Raw genomic sequence first — 15,550 nt, 5'->3', positions numbered from 1 at the left:
CATCCATAACATTGCCGCGTTCTTAAAGCTGATCTTCATGTCGCGGATGTTTTTATGGAGCACTCTTCCTTTCCAGCCGTTTTTGGTCGCTTGGTATTCTTGTTTCCAGCTACTCAGATCTGTACCTTCTTTGGACCAACAGGAAGTGGTCCTAGCGTACACCGCAAATGCAGAATGAGAGGGGCTAGACCGTAGCTTTCGTTACGCCACAGAGCGCATTGGCCGTTTTATTGCTTGACAGTATTGGAATGCCTCTCGTGGCTGACATACCCGGGTTGTCCACGGTTATTTGCCTTGAGAATGGCTAGAATGGCTTGTGGCTTCGGTATGCTCAGAGTGAGTCCCGAGGTCTTCAACCCGCCTTCCCATGAAAAAGCAAAAAATGGGCGTGCCATGGAGACCATCCTGTAGCACCAGGCCGACGGCAAGATACAATCCAGGATAAAAAAATGTCTTCGGAAAAGGTCATTACATGTGCTAATACAAAACCGCTTGCAAGGGACCTAGAGGATGCTCGAAAAGTGAAGATTGATCGTGGATTGTTGCAAGAAAATATTGAAAGATTGCCAGGTGCGCAGACGGAGTTTCTCCACGGGAGGAGCGACGCGACCAAGGCGCTAGTAAGTATCACGTTACAACACCACAGCGCAGCACAGCCAGGGAGCCAGCATTGAGTACTTACCGCTCAAGTTTCTGGGCACAGTCCTTCGACTCCTCGTAGAGTGAAACTTGATTCTTGGTTAGTTTGAAGAAGAGCAGAAGTCAACTATTGCTCATGAGTGCTCCCTACCTAGCAGGGAGGGTGTGGATATATACCAGGTCCATTGACCTTAACCTCTTCCACCCATGTACTCAGGCTGAAAAGCCTTCACTCCCTTCTTCATCAGCTCCCTCAGCGCCATCGTAGCATACTGGCTAGAGCCCAGCTGGAGTTTCAAGATGACCGCTAACTTCTTCTCCCCCTCCTGCATGCCATCTCTGTGAGTCTTCGTCTGTTTCATCCAGTCAAGCTGAATACCCTGCTCCTTTACAACCCTCTGCAAATCCGTCTCGACAAACTGCTCATCCTCTTTTACATACTCCCTAACTTCAAACTCCAGCTCCTTAAGCGGTCTCGCTAGGAACTTCCGGTATCCACCACTCAGACTAATATCCCTCCATTTCCGGCGCATGTCGTACGGGTCGAGACCACCACCTTGTTCGCTCGCCATAAACTCCTTGTAGAAGCCGCCGATAGCATTTTTGGGGTACTCGACATCGAAGCCTGGTTGGGGCAGCACGATGTCGAAGATACTGTACTGCCCACTCTCAGCCTCTTCTTTGGACAATGGTCTCGCGCGCTCAAAGCGATCTTCATCCCTGATGGCACTGTCGGCGCCCGATGGGTTGATAACAACCTCACCATCCTGGTCGACTGTGTCGAGTTCCATTCTTGACTGATTAACTTCCTTATCCTTATGTTCGTGCACGAGGACAAGATCGCCTTCAACGACCTTGTCGCCAAATGTTGCCCACCGCTTTCCCGCAACGACGTTCCAGACAAGGCTTTGGTACGCATGAACGTACATAGTTAGAAGCCGCCTCTGGATAGTCCTCAGTGCACCCTGGTAGTCGGTCCGCCTATCATGTTGCCCACTTCCCTTGTTCCTTGAACTCAGATGCTGAATTATGCTTGACTCGGCGCTGAATCGCTTCGGCAGAATTCGGAGGGCATTGTTGCCGTCTTTGGTCGTTTTCCAGATATGTATAGCTTTTGCGCGTTCTTTATCGTCTTGCGAGATGAGGATTGCCGGGGTTGTCTCTTTGGCATCGTACGCTGTGACGGCACTCTCGCTGTAGACTAAGATGTCGTCGATTGCACCTTCAAAGTTGCCTCGAAGAAGCTTCTTGCCGACACTATCTGTTGTGGCGGCGAAGGAACCGAAGCGTTGGAGACCGAAGTAGTTGATGAATCCCTTTTCTGAAAAGTCTTGGACGGACTTCGAAATTACTCTATTGGCGAGATGCAATCGCTCTGCATCATCCAGCCCATCCTCGTTGTCGAAATGACAGTCCCGCAGGGTGATGATGAATTGGTTGCCGGCAAGATCGCCCAGATCGAGCTTCTGGTCCTGATGCTCAAAGTCGCCAATCGCCGAATTCCAGAGATTCCTTCCAAGCTGAGCAAACCTCTCGGCGGTTTGGCGTCTGACGCTAACTCGTTGCACGGAGCAAGCTCGTCGATCCTTCGTCCCAGCATAACCATAATTATTCATACCGCCCGTTTTGCTGGCCAAAAAGCCAATGACTTCCATGGTGTCTTTGTTCTCTTTGTATAAAGTAAAGTGCAGATATTCTCCCCCGAGCTCTTCCCAACCTACTTTACCACGGTGACGGTCTCTACCTCTATCCCTCTCTGGATTTTTGCCGCCCTTCTTCTTGCCACGTTCCTGGACTGGCCGAGGCCGAACCCTCATACGCTGGTCTTGATCCATACTCGACTCAAGCATGTAGGGAAATAATCGACGGAGGGTCTCGTGGATTACTGTGCGCTCATCCTTGTTGATGACAGGATCGCTAGAAACGACTGCATCGAAGTCGCGGCCTTTACGTTCAGGGTATTTCTTGATTTTGTAAACGAGGGATTCGATTTGAGCAGTGGTCACCTCGCCCAAGATGGTATGCAGCATCTTGAGGTCGTTTTCTGGGATCTTTATAGATATCAGCTTGGAAAAGATGTAGTCATACAGTAGAGCATACTGTGAAGAACTTCTCAACCCCATTTTTGTCCCGGCTCTGTTTCTCCCCGCAATTCTTATCTTCACCATTTTTCTCTTCGCCCATCTCCTCCACACCATTGTTTTCTTTGTCATACCCCTCGTCACCAATCTGCTCAACCTCCGCCTTTTCTACAATACTTAGTCGCTCCTTCACTCCCGCACCCTCATTCTCAGCACATCCCTTCTTAATCCCCTCCTTCCCTTTCACCTCTATCCCCAATCCCACACTCCTCAATTCCAAAACCCTTCCACTCGGCAAAATCTCATTTACTAAGAAATCCGTATACCGCTGCTTAAACACGCCCTTGAACCCCAAATTATCCGGACAGATATATTCCGTAATGCCTACCTTGACTTCTCTATCGATTTCGGCCTCGCTGGTGAGGTTAGAGATGGGCATTGCGAGGGTAGCGGGAGGAAAATTCGAATTGTCGAGACGTGGACGTTTGTGTGGGCGGGATTCGGGATCGGGATCTGGATCTGGGGGGTTTAAGGGGGAGGCCATTTAGGGAGGTTGGTAGCAGAATTGAAGGGATATTGAGTGCGGATGATGTGGTGAAGAGGGTAAGGGGAGGTTTGGGGGGCAGTTTCAGCGAGCTAAGCACGGACCTTTGGCGGCCTTAATTGAGCACATCCTGAGGCTTGTTGACGATGCTTAAAACCATTCTGGAATCAAGTGGAACATATCCTCCCTCTTTTGAACATCACGCGCAAATAAACGGGAGCTAGACAACATAAAATTCAAAATCTAATATTGGAATCAAAAAATTTATTTTTTAATACCAACACGCTAAAATCAACCCGCCTGTCCCATCGTTATCCCCGAAAGACGCCAGTATCAGGGTATATGATATGCTCTGCCTAATGCAATTGTTGCTTGTGATGTGATGTCTCTCGATGAGTTCCCCGTATGCGATCGATTTCTGTAGCCCTGACGTGGACACGAAGGGGGGTCGAAAGACATGGTTTGTTTGATAATGTAATGCAAAGGAAAGAACAAACAAAGGGGAAACAAAATATATATGCTATAATAGGGGCCCATGTTCCTGATTCAATTCTCGTGCGAAGTGAAAGTGAAAGGGGAGTTGTTGGGAAAGAAGTGAAAAGTCTATGAGGGTATGCTAAGATTGTGGGATTCTGTCAAGGAGGCTCCATTCAGTACGCGGAGGAACTGAAGTGGAAAAGGGGTAAGAAAGAAGGCAGCTTATGCTTGGGCGAAGATGGCTAGGGTAGCGCAGAAGTTGGAGCGGTTGTCTTTGTCCTTAGCGACTCCTTGGCCGTTCTGCGTGATCATATTGACGGAGGCTTTAGTGGAGATACCGAACATGTTGACGTTGGTGGAGTTGTCGACTTGGATGATGTTCTCCTGGCAGTTCTGGTTGGTGACGCAGACTTGGTCGTAGTTGCTGAAGAAGGAGTAGGTGCCGGATCCGTAGCCCCAGATGCTGCTGCTGTCAAGGACACGAACAGCCCAGGCAGACTTGCAGCCATCGGTAGTGCACTTGCTGAAGTCGGGGTCGAAGTACTTGGAGTTCGTCTTGAATGGAGCCGTAGCTGCTGGATTGGGTTGGTAGTAAGGTGTTTCGGTCTGAATTGCCCCATAGAAGACATCCTTAGCACCTTGGAACTGGTACTGGGAAAGTTGGGAATGCTCAGAAGCGGTACCCCACAGCCAGACAGGGCCCTGGGATTCAACAAGCATGCCGCGGCCATTGTAGATGTCGATTTGGCTATGGTCAGATTGATCAAGTTCGTGATCAGCAGTCCAGAGCCAGACATTTTCGAAGTAGCCATTGGAAGACTTCGTAACGTGTAGCTGCATGAAAGAACCAATACACTTGGGATCAGCTTCATGCTGGGCAGTCGGATTCTTCTTGCAGTTTGATGATTGAAGATCGGTGCCAGCAAAACCACCAACACGGAAGTGGGTGTCCCAGAGACCAGCAGTACCGGCCTTGTCGGCGGCAATGTTCCACTCCATGAGGATAGCGCCGGGAGCGGGTCCCTTTGTCGTGATTATGCAGTCACTCATTTCGAAGGTTCCCTTGTCACCGCTCTGCTTGCCGACTTGGAAGGCGGGCTTGGGGTCGTCCATGTTGCTGAAAAATTCACCAGTGGCCATGAACAGGGGCCAGATCTCGCCGACCATCTTGATGTTCTTCTCAGCGGGGATAGTAATTGTCTTCTGGATGAGGTAGGCGCCGTGGTCAGCGTAAAGGACCTGGCCTTCCTGGAAGCTATCGATCGCTTTCTGGATTGCGGCTGTATCATCAGTCTTGCCATCGCCTTTAGCACCAGCGGTCTTGAGGCTGACAAACGAACTGGGGGCGATGTTCTCATACTGAGGCTTGGCTCGCTCGAAAACACCATTCACTCCGTTCAAGCTCGGTGGAATCTCTGGTGCGCCGGAAGTGTCGCCTTGGACGCGACCTTGAGTACCACCAGCAGCCAGAGCATTGCCTTGAGCCCAGGAAGCGACCTTCTTCTTGCCAGCAAGAATTTGTTTGCCCGTGAAGTCCTGGACAGCAACGTTCGAGCCGGAGAAGTCGACATTCTGCAAAATAAGCGTGCCTCCAGTGGTGGGGATGCTGTTCTCTGAGAATGAAGTGTTGACACCAATAGGAGTGTTGGTAATGTGGCTATCCATCATGAGGACGGAGCCAACTGTCTGGTTTTGGGGTTGCTCAGCCATGTCAAGTCCAACTTTGCAATTGTTGATTGTCACAGATTTGAAGGTCCAGACCCAGTTCCAGTTCATGTAGATGGCGGTACCACAGTCATTGAAGGTCATGTTGCGGGTGGTGAATTGCTGGTTGCCCAAGAAAGCTCCAATGCCACCGCCGTTAAACGTAAGATCAGCCATGAATCCACCAGAGCCATTGTCCATGAAGATACCCTTCTGGTTCGCACCAGCAGCGCCCTTGGCCATGTTGAAAACAATATTTTGAAGGCTCGTAGCTTGACCAACTTGCCAATGGATACCAGAGACACCAGTTTCGACAGGAACAGCACTAACATCGATGATAAAGTTGCGGACTTGACGGTAAAAATTGTTCTGATTAGTGAACCAGTTGGCTCCATTACCTCCAACGATGTAGGGATCTGCGTCGATAAGTCCCATACCCTTGAAACTAGCAGAGGCTTTGAGAGTCGGCACCTGTACGGCATCGCCAACCATTGAGGTATAGTAGTATTGTAACAGGGGTTCGCTGACAACGTAGGTACCAGGAGGGAAGTAGACAATGGCGGGAGTTGTGGTGCTTGAGTCACAGCCCTGACCACAGCGGTTGCCATCAGAAATAGCCTTGTTGATAGCCGTTGTGTCATCGGTAGAGCCGTCACCCTTTGCACCATACTTTGTAACGTCGCGGAATAGCTGGTAGTTGGCGTTGTTGCCGAAAGCCGGTACACCCTTTCGCTCGATAGAGCCCATCCAGAAGCTTCCGCCTGCGGGAGCTTGTGCAACCGGTGCTGCGGAAGAGGATGTAGCAGAAAGAAGGACGTGCAGTGTGAGGAGGAGCGCTCCAGCGCTGATAGTTACCATGATAGCGGTAGGTAGATCGAAGTGGAAGTTTTTGAGAGTCCAAAAAACAGAGTGAAGGGACTGTTGTAGATAAAGTCGTCAGTGCCTTGCAAAGACGTGCTACCGCTATATTCTTGTTTGTTTGGTGCAGAGGAATATAGCGAAAAGTAGGGGTGGACTCTCAGGAATTGCGGACAGAAATTTATGGGGGAAGAGACTCAGTCTCAAGAAAAGGGGCTTCTTATAGAAGGCAATGAGCGTATTGTGAACAAAAGAGTGACAGTGGAAGAATAGAGAATATGGTCAACACAATACAATTGTCAAGCAACAACACAAAGGCTGCATAGGCAAGAGAGAAATGGAAGGGGGGCAAGCATTGCTAATATACAATTGAATACGAAGAGGGCTACTCACAATACTTGGGCGGGGGTCTCGCCAGCGTTTGTTTCCAAACGTCCCTGTTTCAAGTTGCAGATCGCCGCGATGTGCTGTTTGCTCTGTTCTCCAATGCTCTTCATCCCTGGCAACAGATATATATTTTATATTCGCATTTTTCAAGTTCTGCCAGCGCCTCGCTGCCTCGCCATCTCCATTCGCCGTCGCCGTCGCCGATCCATTCATCAAGCCATCATTCTCTTTTGCCTCATCATATGGGACTGTGGCCATACCTCCCCGTCGCTCTGCGGGTGTCTAGAAGCAATTGCAGAGAATGCAACCTTGTGGCTAGCGAGCCCTGATGGTGGTACCTAGACTAGCGCGACCGCTGGGAACAGGGAGTGTGGTGCGTGTCTTTCAATCTCTGGTGCCGCGGGTGAAACATCAGGTGGGCCGTGGCCAGTGATTGTGATATACCTGTCCGGGATCCTGTGAGGAGGTGTTGTTCGTTCCTGGAGGATTTGCCGATCAAGCGTCGTTTCAAGCCACAGCCGAGGCAGGGTCTGGAAGCTTTGAAACAGACTGCATGTCTCAGGCTACTCTTTGCCTGGCCTCATCTGGCAGCTAACTGGTCGCACTCGGACATATTTTATCTGCCAGCGCTTCTTCGCCAGACGCTGGCCACCAGAGGTAGGGCGGGGATAGGGCCAACTCGACGCAACAGGCCGCCCAAGATATCGTGCTGGTGTTTTTCTTGGATATTGGCCAACAAAAGCAGGGCTGATCGCGGAGTTCGCGACTTGTGTTCGTTAGTTAAACGGAGAGACACTCACCGACGGTGAGACCAGCCGAACTGGGCTGCTCATCAGTTGCCTCGGACAGATGACTTTGGAGTCAGAGCGATGCGGCCACCACATCCTTCATTTCACGATGAATGCGGGGCAGCTGAGCAAAATGAGAACCATTTTTTCAACGGCCTAACGGACAAAGGAAGCTGTTTAGAACAAAGCGCACGCTTTTTCAGTACCAAGAGCTTCACGACCCATCTCCAGCCACGGTACAGGATCATGTGCCAATCGGCGCATCACGACCAGATCCGTTGAGAAACACGTACCCCAGAAATGCCGGGGTTATCTTACAATTAGAGTGCACTTTTATTTCAGGAGTGACATACTGGCAAGGGCGTTTGATTTGAGGAGATCGTTGGGCGTGCATTATTAATGCTTCACTACCTTTGTTCACTTTTATCACCCAATGAAATCTACGCATGCATCCTTTGAGCTCTCCGGCGCGAATCATAGGCTCTTCATTCTATCGTTCCATAATTCTTCTTCGCAATGTGATGTGCTGTTAATAACCTCACATGCATCGGAAATAACAGCAGTACACGTAGGACAAATAACCTTGCTCCTCCTTCACCAGAAGTTTTTTGCGCCCCCACGATTTTCTGTAGCAAGCTGCATCGTTGAATTATTTTCCTTTTGGTCATTTTGAAGAGAACGAATGACACATGCAAGTCGTTCGATGCCCTCACCGAGAAGCTCGATGTCTTCCCATGCGAAGCACATTCTCAAGTCATATTCGAAATGAGCATGATCGGTATCTCCGGGAACCTAGAATGCGTTGGCATCTTCTAGAAGCTAGAAATTAGAGCTTGGGACGCCTCTTACCTCGAAAATTTCTCCTTGAGCAACGATGAGATTCTCCTCGTCTTTCGCACGTTGCGCTACTACAGCGCCTTTGAGCGGATGCGGAAGTGTTAGCCAAATGAAATATCCACCGACCACATCTCGATCTGTTTGGGGGACTGTACAACCCAACGGAATCAGCTCTTTGTTGATGGCGGTAATCATTTTGCGATAGCGTGCCCCATACGCTGGCTGGAGTGTTTCGTACACGTAGCGCTGGAGTTCACCGGATTCCAATGTCTCGGCCACGAAGGTGGCAGTCAGCTGGGAGGGAGAACCGCCAGACCGGCTTGTTCCTCTGTAACGACGTTAGCTGTTGTTTTGGGATGGGGCTTTGGGGCTTTAGATCGCCAGCCACAACCGTTGCACCAGGCCGCAGATCCAAATCACTCGTATGGTCAGCAAGTATCTCAGTTGCTCCACGTTGAAAGAGGCTGACGACACAGTCGTTAAGAGGGCAGCCATGTTTTGTGGCATGAAAATTTGAAAAGTCTTCCATACGTTTGTGACACCCCATACGCTAGTTTTTCAGTACCTTCGACCCATCCAGTCCTCAGTCCCGGACCACATATCTTCGAGAATGATCCGTTGGAGGCAGCATTGCCAAAGCCATCAGCGCCTTCTCTTTCGGCGCCGCCGTTGAGATACCTGTCGACATCGACTATCCGAGGCAATACAGCCTTGTCCAGAGACTGTGTCTGTGCACTGAGACTTGACGTCCACTGTAGGAAGTCGTACACATCATCTGTGATGATGAGAGCATCGTATTCCCTCGCAACTTTTACCAGCTCCTGCCTCCGCCTTAAAGTCATCGTCTTGAACGACGGGTTGGAGAAAGTTGGGACCGCATAGATGACATGTCGGTATATTTTCCCCCAAGCACGTTGTGGTTTAACATGCTAACAAATGGTTAGCGATGAAAGTAAAATGAGCCTTGCTGAATGGAGGTTACCGGCGCATTGTTCCCATCGGCACTCGCCTTGTCCTCGCTCTTCCTAATTTCTTTCTTTAGAAATTCAATATTAATACCTTCTTCGTCTTCGGGCACTGCACGGAGCTTCTGATGGAATCCGCTGTCGTCGAAAATGCGGAAAGCTAGCATATAAGCCGGCGAGACTATCCATACATTACGCGTATAAATTGGATCCGTGAAGACTTGGAGAAGGCATGCTAGATTCTGAGAGGCACCCCCCGTAATAGTAATTCGCTCTGGAGGTATTGGCGCCAGGGGCTGATAGAAGTTGGTTAGCCAGGACGCGACGTTTTTGCGTAAGCGCGGATCTCCCGGATCAGGACCGTACAGCATCCCCGGGAACGCAATTTCCTTGTTCGACAAAGCATTGTGAGATGCCTTCTCAATCAGGTGAGTGGGCAGTAGCGAAGTATTGGGCCAGCCGCGCAGGAGGTTGATAAGTTTCTTGGAGCTCTTCCGAGAGCCGCCAATATCCGAGAATGCCACCATAATTCTCTTCTACCTTGTAGCGAGTAAGAAAATTGAATAAATATTGACGGAGGGACAAATGCTGATTCAAGAGCTAGTGTATTAGGAGATTTTACCCTCAGCCTCAAGGGTCGGGTAGGATACGGGATAGTCTAAAGTGGGTGATTCGTATGTGGCGCCCAGTCCTTGTACCTAACAATGGATTACTGCTGGTCAGGTCCAATGCAAATGTCGTAGGGGCCAGAAACATGCGGCCTAAATAACGTTGGAGGAGGGGAGGCGCTTGTCTGATGACTGTGTGTTAGCAGAACCCATTTGCTCCTTGGAGAGCATATTAGTACAAGGAGGTAATCAAGCGGCGAATGAATGCTGGTGTTGAGTCTTCCGGCATGGGTGACGAGTGTTATCGATAAGGGACCGCGACGTCACTGCTGAGGCCATCTCAGTCGAATAGAATCAATGCCTTCACCAGCGTGGACTTGCTTAAAGAAGACGCGGCCGCACAGCTGCTCGGCTAGTTTTCTGTTCCACCGGTGGAAATATCTTCGATGATGCTGACCCATTGCTGCCGTGCGAGTCGCAGCGCACAGCTCTGTGAACTTTGGATTGCGTTCGCAAGGGTTCCAACAGAGAGATTGACATTCTAACACACACATGGCGGGCCGTGACGGCAAGGTGCCTGACTTTAAGAGGCACGGCAACTGGCCATGAAAAAGGCTTGTGTGAGATCATGGATGGAAACTGGGGCCTGTTTCCAGCTGCAAGGCGCAGGCCCAGAGGATGCGCTGTTCTCTGGCTCCATGACACCCAGTCGGGAGATCTTAACCTCCCGGCTGGAGGCTGACAGCCTGGTACTGCGAACTGTGCCACAAATATCTCAACATCGTCGTCAAACCCAATGAGCGGGCATGGCAGCCGTGAAAAGAAACAGACTCAGCGGTACTCGTGGCGCTACGAGGGTGAATGATTTGCGTGCACTCTGGGGCGGTCTAGCCCGGCAAGCGGCTCGTAGCAGGGGTCGGCGAAAATGACGACGCCGCAGCGAAGTGCATGGAAGGCCTCATTCAAAGCCAATCCATTGCCTCCGCCCTTGCTCCCGCACTCTGTACATAATAAAGCAAATCCACTAGGCTCTAGCTTTCCCACTCTTGACCCTCTCTCATACATGTTCCTCCAACGACGCCTGTTTTGTGCATGGCGCATTGTTTGTTATTGACGTCGCTCACCAAATAGATAATTTCTTCTTCCTCTGCCACGCAGTCCTATTTACTATATTCATCCTCCATCGCCATCATGGACCCCAGGAAGAAGCGTTCGAGCCATAGGCTATCGTCGTTGTTTTCCTCGTCGTCCGCTCCTGACCACCAAGACATGGGCTCCGCAGCATCCTCGGACTCAAGCGGACGACTCAGCAAGGCTGTCAAAAGCCGTGTCTCTTCTGCCCAACACCTCGCCCCTACTTACCCTCCTCCACCTGTGCCCGACTACGCCTTCCTCAAGCAACCTACTATCACACCTGTCAAACCCGCGCCTGCCGCTCTTCAACCCCCGCCTCCCCTCTCTTCCCCAGATTCACGAAGCGCTTCCCCCGCTCACTCAGATCTAAACAGTCGGCCTGGCACCCCTGACAATGGCAGCAGCCGGTTGACTCCTGCGGACGGGTTGAAGAAGTTGAAACGGCGAAGCAGGCTCTTTGGGGGCGGACAGAGTAGCGACGAGCAGGTTAATGTGTCCGGTCAGGGTCCTCTAGCCTGGGTGGTTGGGCACCGCGGAAAGGTTCCATACAACTTGGCTATGCTGTTGAATGGAGAGAAGGTATATTCTTCCACAAATCTAGTGACTACGGACTCAGGGATGTGCTAACAGTTGTTACTACAGGTGCCTGAGCTTTGGGATGAACAGGGCGATACTTTCATTTATCTTTTTCCCAGGAGCCACGGCAAGGGTCCCTCTTTCCGTGTAGATTCTTCCGTCTATGCGGCTTCCCAATACTTGACCCGACTCGCCCACGGTCGATTGTACAGTGATTCCATTCCTACTCAGAATCAACTGATTGACCGAACGCTTCGAAATTCCTCTGCCGGAAATCACCCTCCCTCAAGAACGGCTTCACCAGATCCAGCCTTCCCCGAAGGGAGTTCCGATGGCTCGAAGGGCTCGAGAACGTTGAGTGACGCTACGGAAGATGACCATTCAGAGATACACATTGTCTTACCCATCGCCCTCAGCACCGATAATTCTCCCGTAGCAGCCACTGGCAAGGAGCCACGGTTGACGGCCAAAGATATCGACACCTTGGTTGCTTATCGTAATTTCTTCGCATTTCTAATTGGCCAGTCTCTTGTTGCAACTGAGAGACACCCCGGTATATTTGAGATTTTCATGAGAATTGCCGACATCTTGCAAAGCTACCATTTTTCCAATGTCGATGGATCCACGTACGGTGAAGTTGCTGCATCCAGCTTTGACAGCTACGTTGAGGAGTTGAACCTCGCAGATGTCCGGTCCAGCCGCGAAAAGACGGTTGAAGCTATCGTTCTTGGTGAGCACATGCGATCCATGGGCCTATATACAGAAGGGTTCGTGCACGGCGTCGGCAAGTGGGAAGATATTAAAGCCCTTGAACATCCCAAGATGCAGTCAATTAGCCATAAGACACTGAACAGAATGGGCCGAGCTTCCATGGACCTTGACAATCGGGTGAAAAACATTAATGTGAAGCTGGGTAACTTTGATTTCCCTGCCTTGTTCTCTGGCCTCATGAATAGCGATACGTCGGACGAGAGGAAGGTCGTAAAGTTTAAGAGCTGGAGGACTGCTTTCATGGGGACGCGATCCTTTGTCCATGACTACTACAAGTCCAAATACGGCTCTTGGATCCCGAAAGCAAGGTCGAAGAAGAACGATTTAACAACGAGCGGCCTGAATCGTTTAGTCCTACGAGACATTTATGATGACATGTCCAACCTGTACGACTTGCTTGTAGATCGGACCAACCTTACAACTCGAACGGCTGATGGGTTCACCACTGAGGACGAGGCAACCGATTTTGAAGCCGTTGCTTATCGTGCTCTACGAAGAGTCATGAGCGAATATGATCGAAGCACACCGCCAGTGCAACCGCCGATTCCGTTCGACTTGCCAATGTATCCTTCGCTTAAAGGATTCAGGAAAGACTATCCATCCGGGGACGCAAAGAAAGATACGAAGGCGCGGAACAAAAAGCTGAAAGGAGATGAGATGGTCGCGATGGTCCGACAGTCGCACAATCTAGACTCCGAGCGACAGACGTCTTTCCTAGATGCTTTCCGCAAATTTGAGCTAAAACAAGCTTCTGGAAAGACCATGGAAGAGCTCTGGGAGTTGCGTACCGGACAGTGGCTGTTCTTGTATGCCGTTCTACAGTCTCTTCCGATGCTTGCCGTGGATGCACCCGGTGTAAGGTTTGCAGATGGGGTGGAGTACTTCCTCTGTGAGCCACCCAAATCTGGCGTTCCATGGGGACGTGACGATACGAACCAGACCCGAACCTGGTTTGGGGTCGCGGGAGGCTCTCAAGTCGTTAACCTTCCAGCCCACATTGTTGAACATGGTGTGGAAGGTATTTACCGTAGATCGCACTGTTGGAAGATGGCCGATGTATGGTCTCAAAATGACGCGGTGCTCAACGCAGCAGTTCACGAATCAATGGACGCAGCGCCGCTTCCTCCTCCACCATCCCTCCTTACACCTAACTCAGCCGTGCGGTCGCGATCACAGAGCCCTGACCGAAGGAGAGAAAGCGTGATGAATCTCGGCCTCGAAGCTCTCCCTCTGCCTGCTGGTGTCGCTCCTGCTAGTTCTCCGGCCATGCGACCGAAGTCAAGCAACGACCCGAACAAAACATTCGACGCGATTCTCTCCTCAAGTAACCTGCCCGAACAAAAGAATGGGAAAAAGAAGAAATGAGTTTATGGTTGTGTACAGACGCTTTGATGTAGGATATCGGGGATAATAAAAGCGAGCACTTGCATGTCTTGATAATCACGTTTAAATTTGGAACGGCGCACTGCATTGGTTAGCAACTGGATTTAATGCATTGGGTGCTATGACATTGGGGTAGCTCTCCATGGATGAATGTGGCTGTATATATTGCTTCGTGGCAAAAAATGCATAGTAGAGTGTTGTCAGGAAGACTAAGAAGTGCATATGTTTGATATAGAGATGAAGTTGTAAATATTTCATATCAATTTTCATATCCGTATCTCACCGTATTGCGTAGGGTTAGCTGCTCTGTAATGACTGTACCGATATAGCTCTGGAGAATTACGATGGTGCTCGAAGGAGGGCCTGTGCTCAACCTCACAGAAGAGTTGTTCAGATTCGGCTACCGCTACACCACTTCAGGAAAGCTGGAAGCTATCGCTATATGACCGTGCAATTTTCCGTTTTTCTGGTCAATTCAAGGTCATGGAAGGTGATATCTTGCCAGAAATTGTGCGCCTTACTCAATCTGACACTAGCGCGTCGCTGAGATGGCGCCACTTTTCCTCCCTTGGACTTAGATCTGGAATCTACTTTCCCTTCATTTGCCGGCCAGATACTTAGGAATGCTCCAGGCTCGAGCAGACCTTCTTCCATTCCTTTACGTACCTCAATTGCAACAACAACCTTGAGTTTCAACCTTGGAATCTCATTCGAGCACCTTACCACTGCACATCATGTTGCACTTACACATCATTCCCTTTCACATATTCTTTCATTTCATCTCATCACTTGAGGTCTTTCACCTCCATCTACCAAGAGGTATCACTTCTTCGCAGAACACCTTCAACTCTTGGGTCGACACCTCGCCTTCTCAACTTCTCAACTTACCCTCATATCACATGGAGCCTTTTCAGGCTTCGTCCACCTTTAGTTGTTTCCGTTGACACCTCATCTTCTCAACTTCTCAAACTACTTTGGTTTTATATGATATGAAGTCTCATCCAACCCATCAAGAGTTTGTACGTTCAATGAATGGGTCCCCTCAATCAAACATTTCGTAGCTTTCTACTTTGCTACTCCCTCTTCTCAATCTTCGCGTTGCTTCTTCATCCAACCGCGCTCTCAGCTCCTACATTTGTGGTATTCTACTCCACTCGACATCACTTCATCTCTGAGCAGCAGCAGAATCATATTATCCTTCACTCAAACTGACAAATATTAACTACTGGTTGCACTCTATATGGCAGCATGTATGTGCTCAGGTTAAGGATAGAGCTACTCAACAAATATTTATTTGATTGATGAAATGGGTTTATTGGACTGTATCTGGCAGTAGGTAGTGATTAGGTCACGGATAGAACGACACATCAAAGCCTGGAAGTATGGACTGGTCCATGTTGCATACTAGCATGGGCTTTGGATGCATGAATGGAACGAGGTCTAGAAGCAAGGGAGTCATTGATGCCTCAGATTTTGTATATGGACTGAATAAGTTTGGGTACGAGGAATTTAAGTAGAATCTACGGTGGATTGGGCAATTCATGAGTGCATGGCAGCATGGAAGCATGGTAGCATGAAAGTATGGAAGCATGGAAGGAAGTTTCCTAGCATGAACTTGATGGATGGGACTTGTATGAAGATGTAGAAACAGGTGAATGGATGATGTTTCAACTAAGGAAATGAGTAGCCTAACAATAAAAGCGTCGAACAACACCTAGCCTTCTCTTCTCTGCTTTTGGAGGAAATGCTGATGTGCATTCATCAACCCAACTCCGTCTCTAGCGGGAATGTGCTGATG

General features: G+C 49.8%; 4 protein-coding genes across 4 annotated transcripts; 1 reads left to right on the top strand and 3 right to left on the bottom strand.

Annotated features, from left to right (window-relative positions):
* Positions 1-747: 747 nt before the first annotated feature.
* BDR25DRAFT_288331 (tRNA pseudouridine synthase D) lies at positions 748-3,312 on the bottom strand. Its single transcript, XM_033688382.1, has 2 exons — positions 2,740-3,312; positions 748-2,690 (listed from the first exon to the last, which is right to left on the bottom strand). The coding sequence occupies exons 1-2, from the start codon at positions 3,262-3,264 to the stop codon at positions 831-833; spliced, it is 2,385 nt and encodes a 794-aa protein (XP_033546714.1). The 5' UTR covers positions 3,265-3,312; the 3' UTR covers positions 748-830.
* Positions 3,313-3,549: 237 nt separating this feature from the next.
* Positions 3,550-7,111, bottom strand: BDR25DRAFT_263294 (pectin lyase-like protein). Its single transcript, XM_033686810.1, has 2 exons — positions 6,697-7,111; positions 3,550-6,363 (listed from the first exon to the last, which is right to left on the bottom strand). The coding sequence occupies exons 1-2, from the start codon at positions 6,946-6,948 to the stop codon at positions 3,964-3,966; spliced, it is 2,652 nt and encodes an 883-aa protein (XP_033546713.1). The 5' UTR covers positions 6,949-7,111; the 3' UTR covers positions 3,550-3,963.
* A 743-nt stretch (positions 7,112-7,854) lies between these two features.
* On the bottom strand, positions 7,855-10,145 carry BDR25DRAFT_304269 (PLP-dependent transferase). The gene is made up of 4 exons (XM_033690175.1): positions 9,298-10,145; positions 8,847-9,244; positions 8,328-8,643; positions 7,855-8,270 (listed from the first exon to the last, which is right to left on the bottom strand). The coding sequence occupies exons 1-4, from the start codon at positions 9,805-9,807 to the stop codon at positions 8,073-8,075; spliced, it is 1,422 nt and encodes a 473-aa protein (XP_033546712.1). The 5' UTR covers positions 9,808-10,145; the 3' UTR covers positions 7,855-8,072.
* A 725-nt stretch (positions 10,146-10,870) lies between these two features.
* On the top strand, positions 10,871-13,983 carry BDR25DRAFT_343534 (uncharacterized protein). The gene is made up of 2 exons (XM_033693836.1): positions 10,871-11,601; positions 11,665-13,983. Exons 1-2 carry the CDS (start codon positions 11,080-11,082, stop codon positions 13,732-13,734), a joined length of 2,592 nt encoding a protein of 863 aa, XP_033546711.1. The 5' UTR covers positions 10,871-11,079; the 3' UTR covers positions 13,735-13,983.
* Positions 13,984-15,550: the final 1,567 nt, after the last annotated feature.

This window comes from Lindgomyces ingoldianus (assembly GCF_010093535.1).
Source record: "Lindgomyces ingoldianus strain ATCC 200398 unplaced genomic scaffold BDR25scaffold_19, whole genome shotgun sequence".
NCBI classification, from domain to species: Eukaryota; Fungi; Ascomycota; class Dothideomycetes; order Pleosporales; family Lindgomycetaceae; genus Lindgomyces; species Lindgomyces ingoldianus.
This window is presented reverse-complemented; position numbering and strand designations above follow the sequence as displayed.

Coding starts and splice junctions, on each gene's coding strand:
- BDR25DRAFT_263294 (XM_033686810.1), bottom strand. CDS start 6,948: ATGGCCACAGTCCCATATGATGAGGCAAAAGAGAATGATGGCTTGATG. Junction 6,364..6,696: donor GAGACCCCCGCCCAAGTATT/GTGAGTAGCCCT, acceptor TATCTACAACAG/TCCCTTCACTCTGTTTTTTG.
- BDR25DRAFT_343534 (XM_033693836.1), top strand. CDS start 11,080: ATGGACCCCAGGAAGAAGCGTTCGAGCCATAGGCTATCGTCGTTGTTT. Junction 11,602..11,664: donor TGCTGTTGAATGGAGAGAAG/GTATATTCTTCC, acceptor TTGTTACTACAG/GTGCCTGAGCTTTGGGATGA.
- BDR25DRAFT_288331 (XM_033688382.1), bottom strand. CDS start 3,264: ATGGCCTCCCCCTTAAACCCCCCAGATCCAGATCCCGATCCCGAATCC. Junction 2,691..2,739: donor GGGTTGAGAAGTTCTTCACA/GTATGCTCTACT, acceptor ATATCTATAAAG/ATCCCAGAAAACGACCTCAA.
- BDR25DRAFT_304269 (XM_033690175.1), bottom strand. CDS start 9,807: ATGGTGGCATTCTCGGATATTGGCGGCTCTCGGAAGAGCTCCAAGAAA. Junction 9,245..9,297: donor CCGATGGGAACAATGCGCCG/GTAACCTCCATT, acceptor ACCATTTGTTAG/CATGTTAAACCACAACGTGC. Junction 8,644..8,846: donor GCGTATGGGGTGTCACAAAC/GTATGGAAGACT, acceptor ACGTCGTTACAG/AGGAACAAGCCGGTCTGGCG.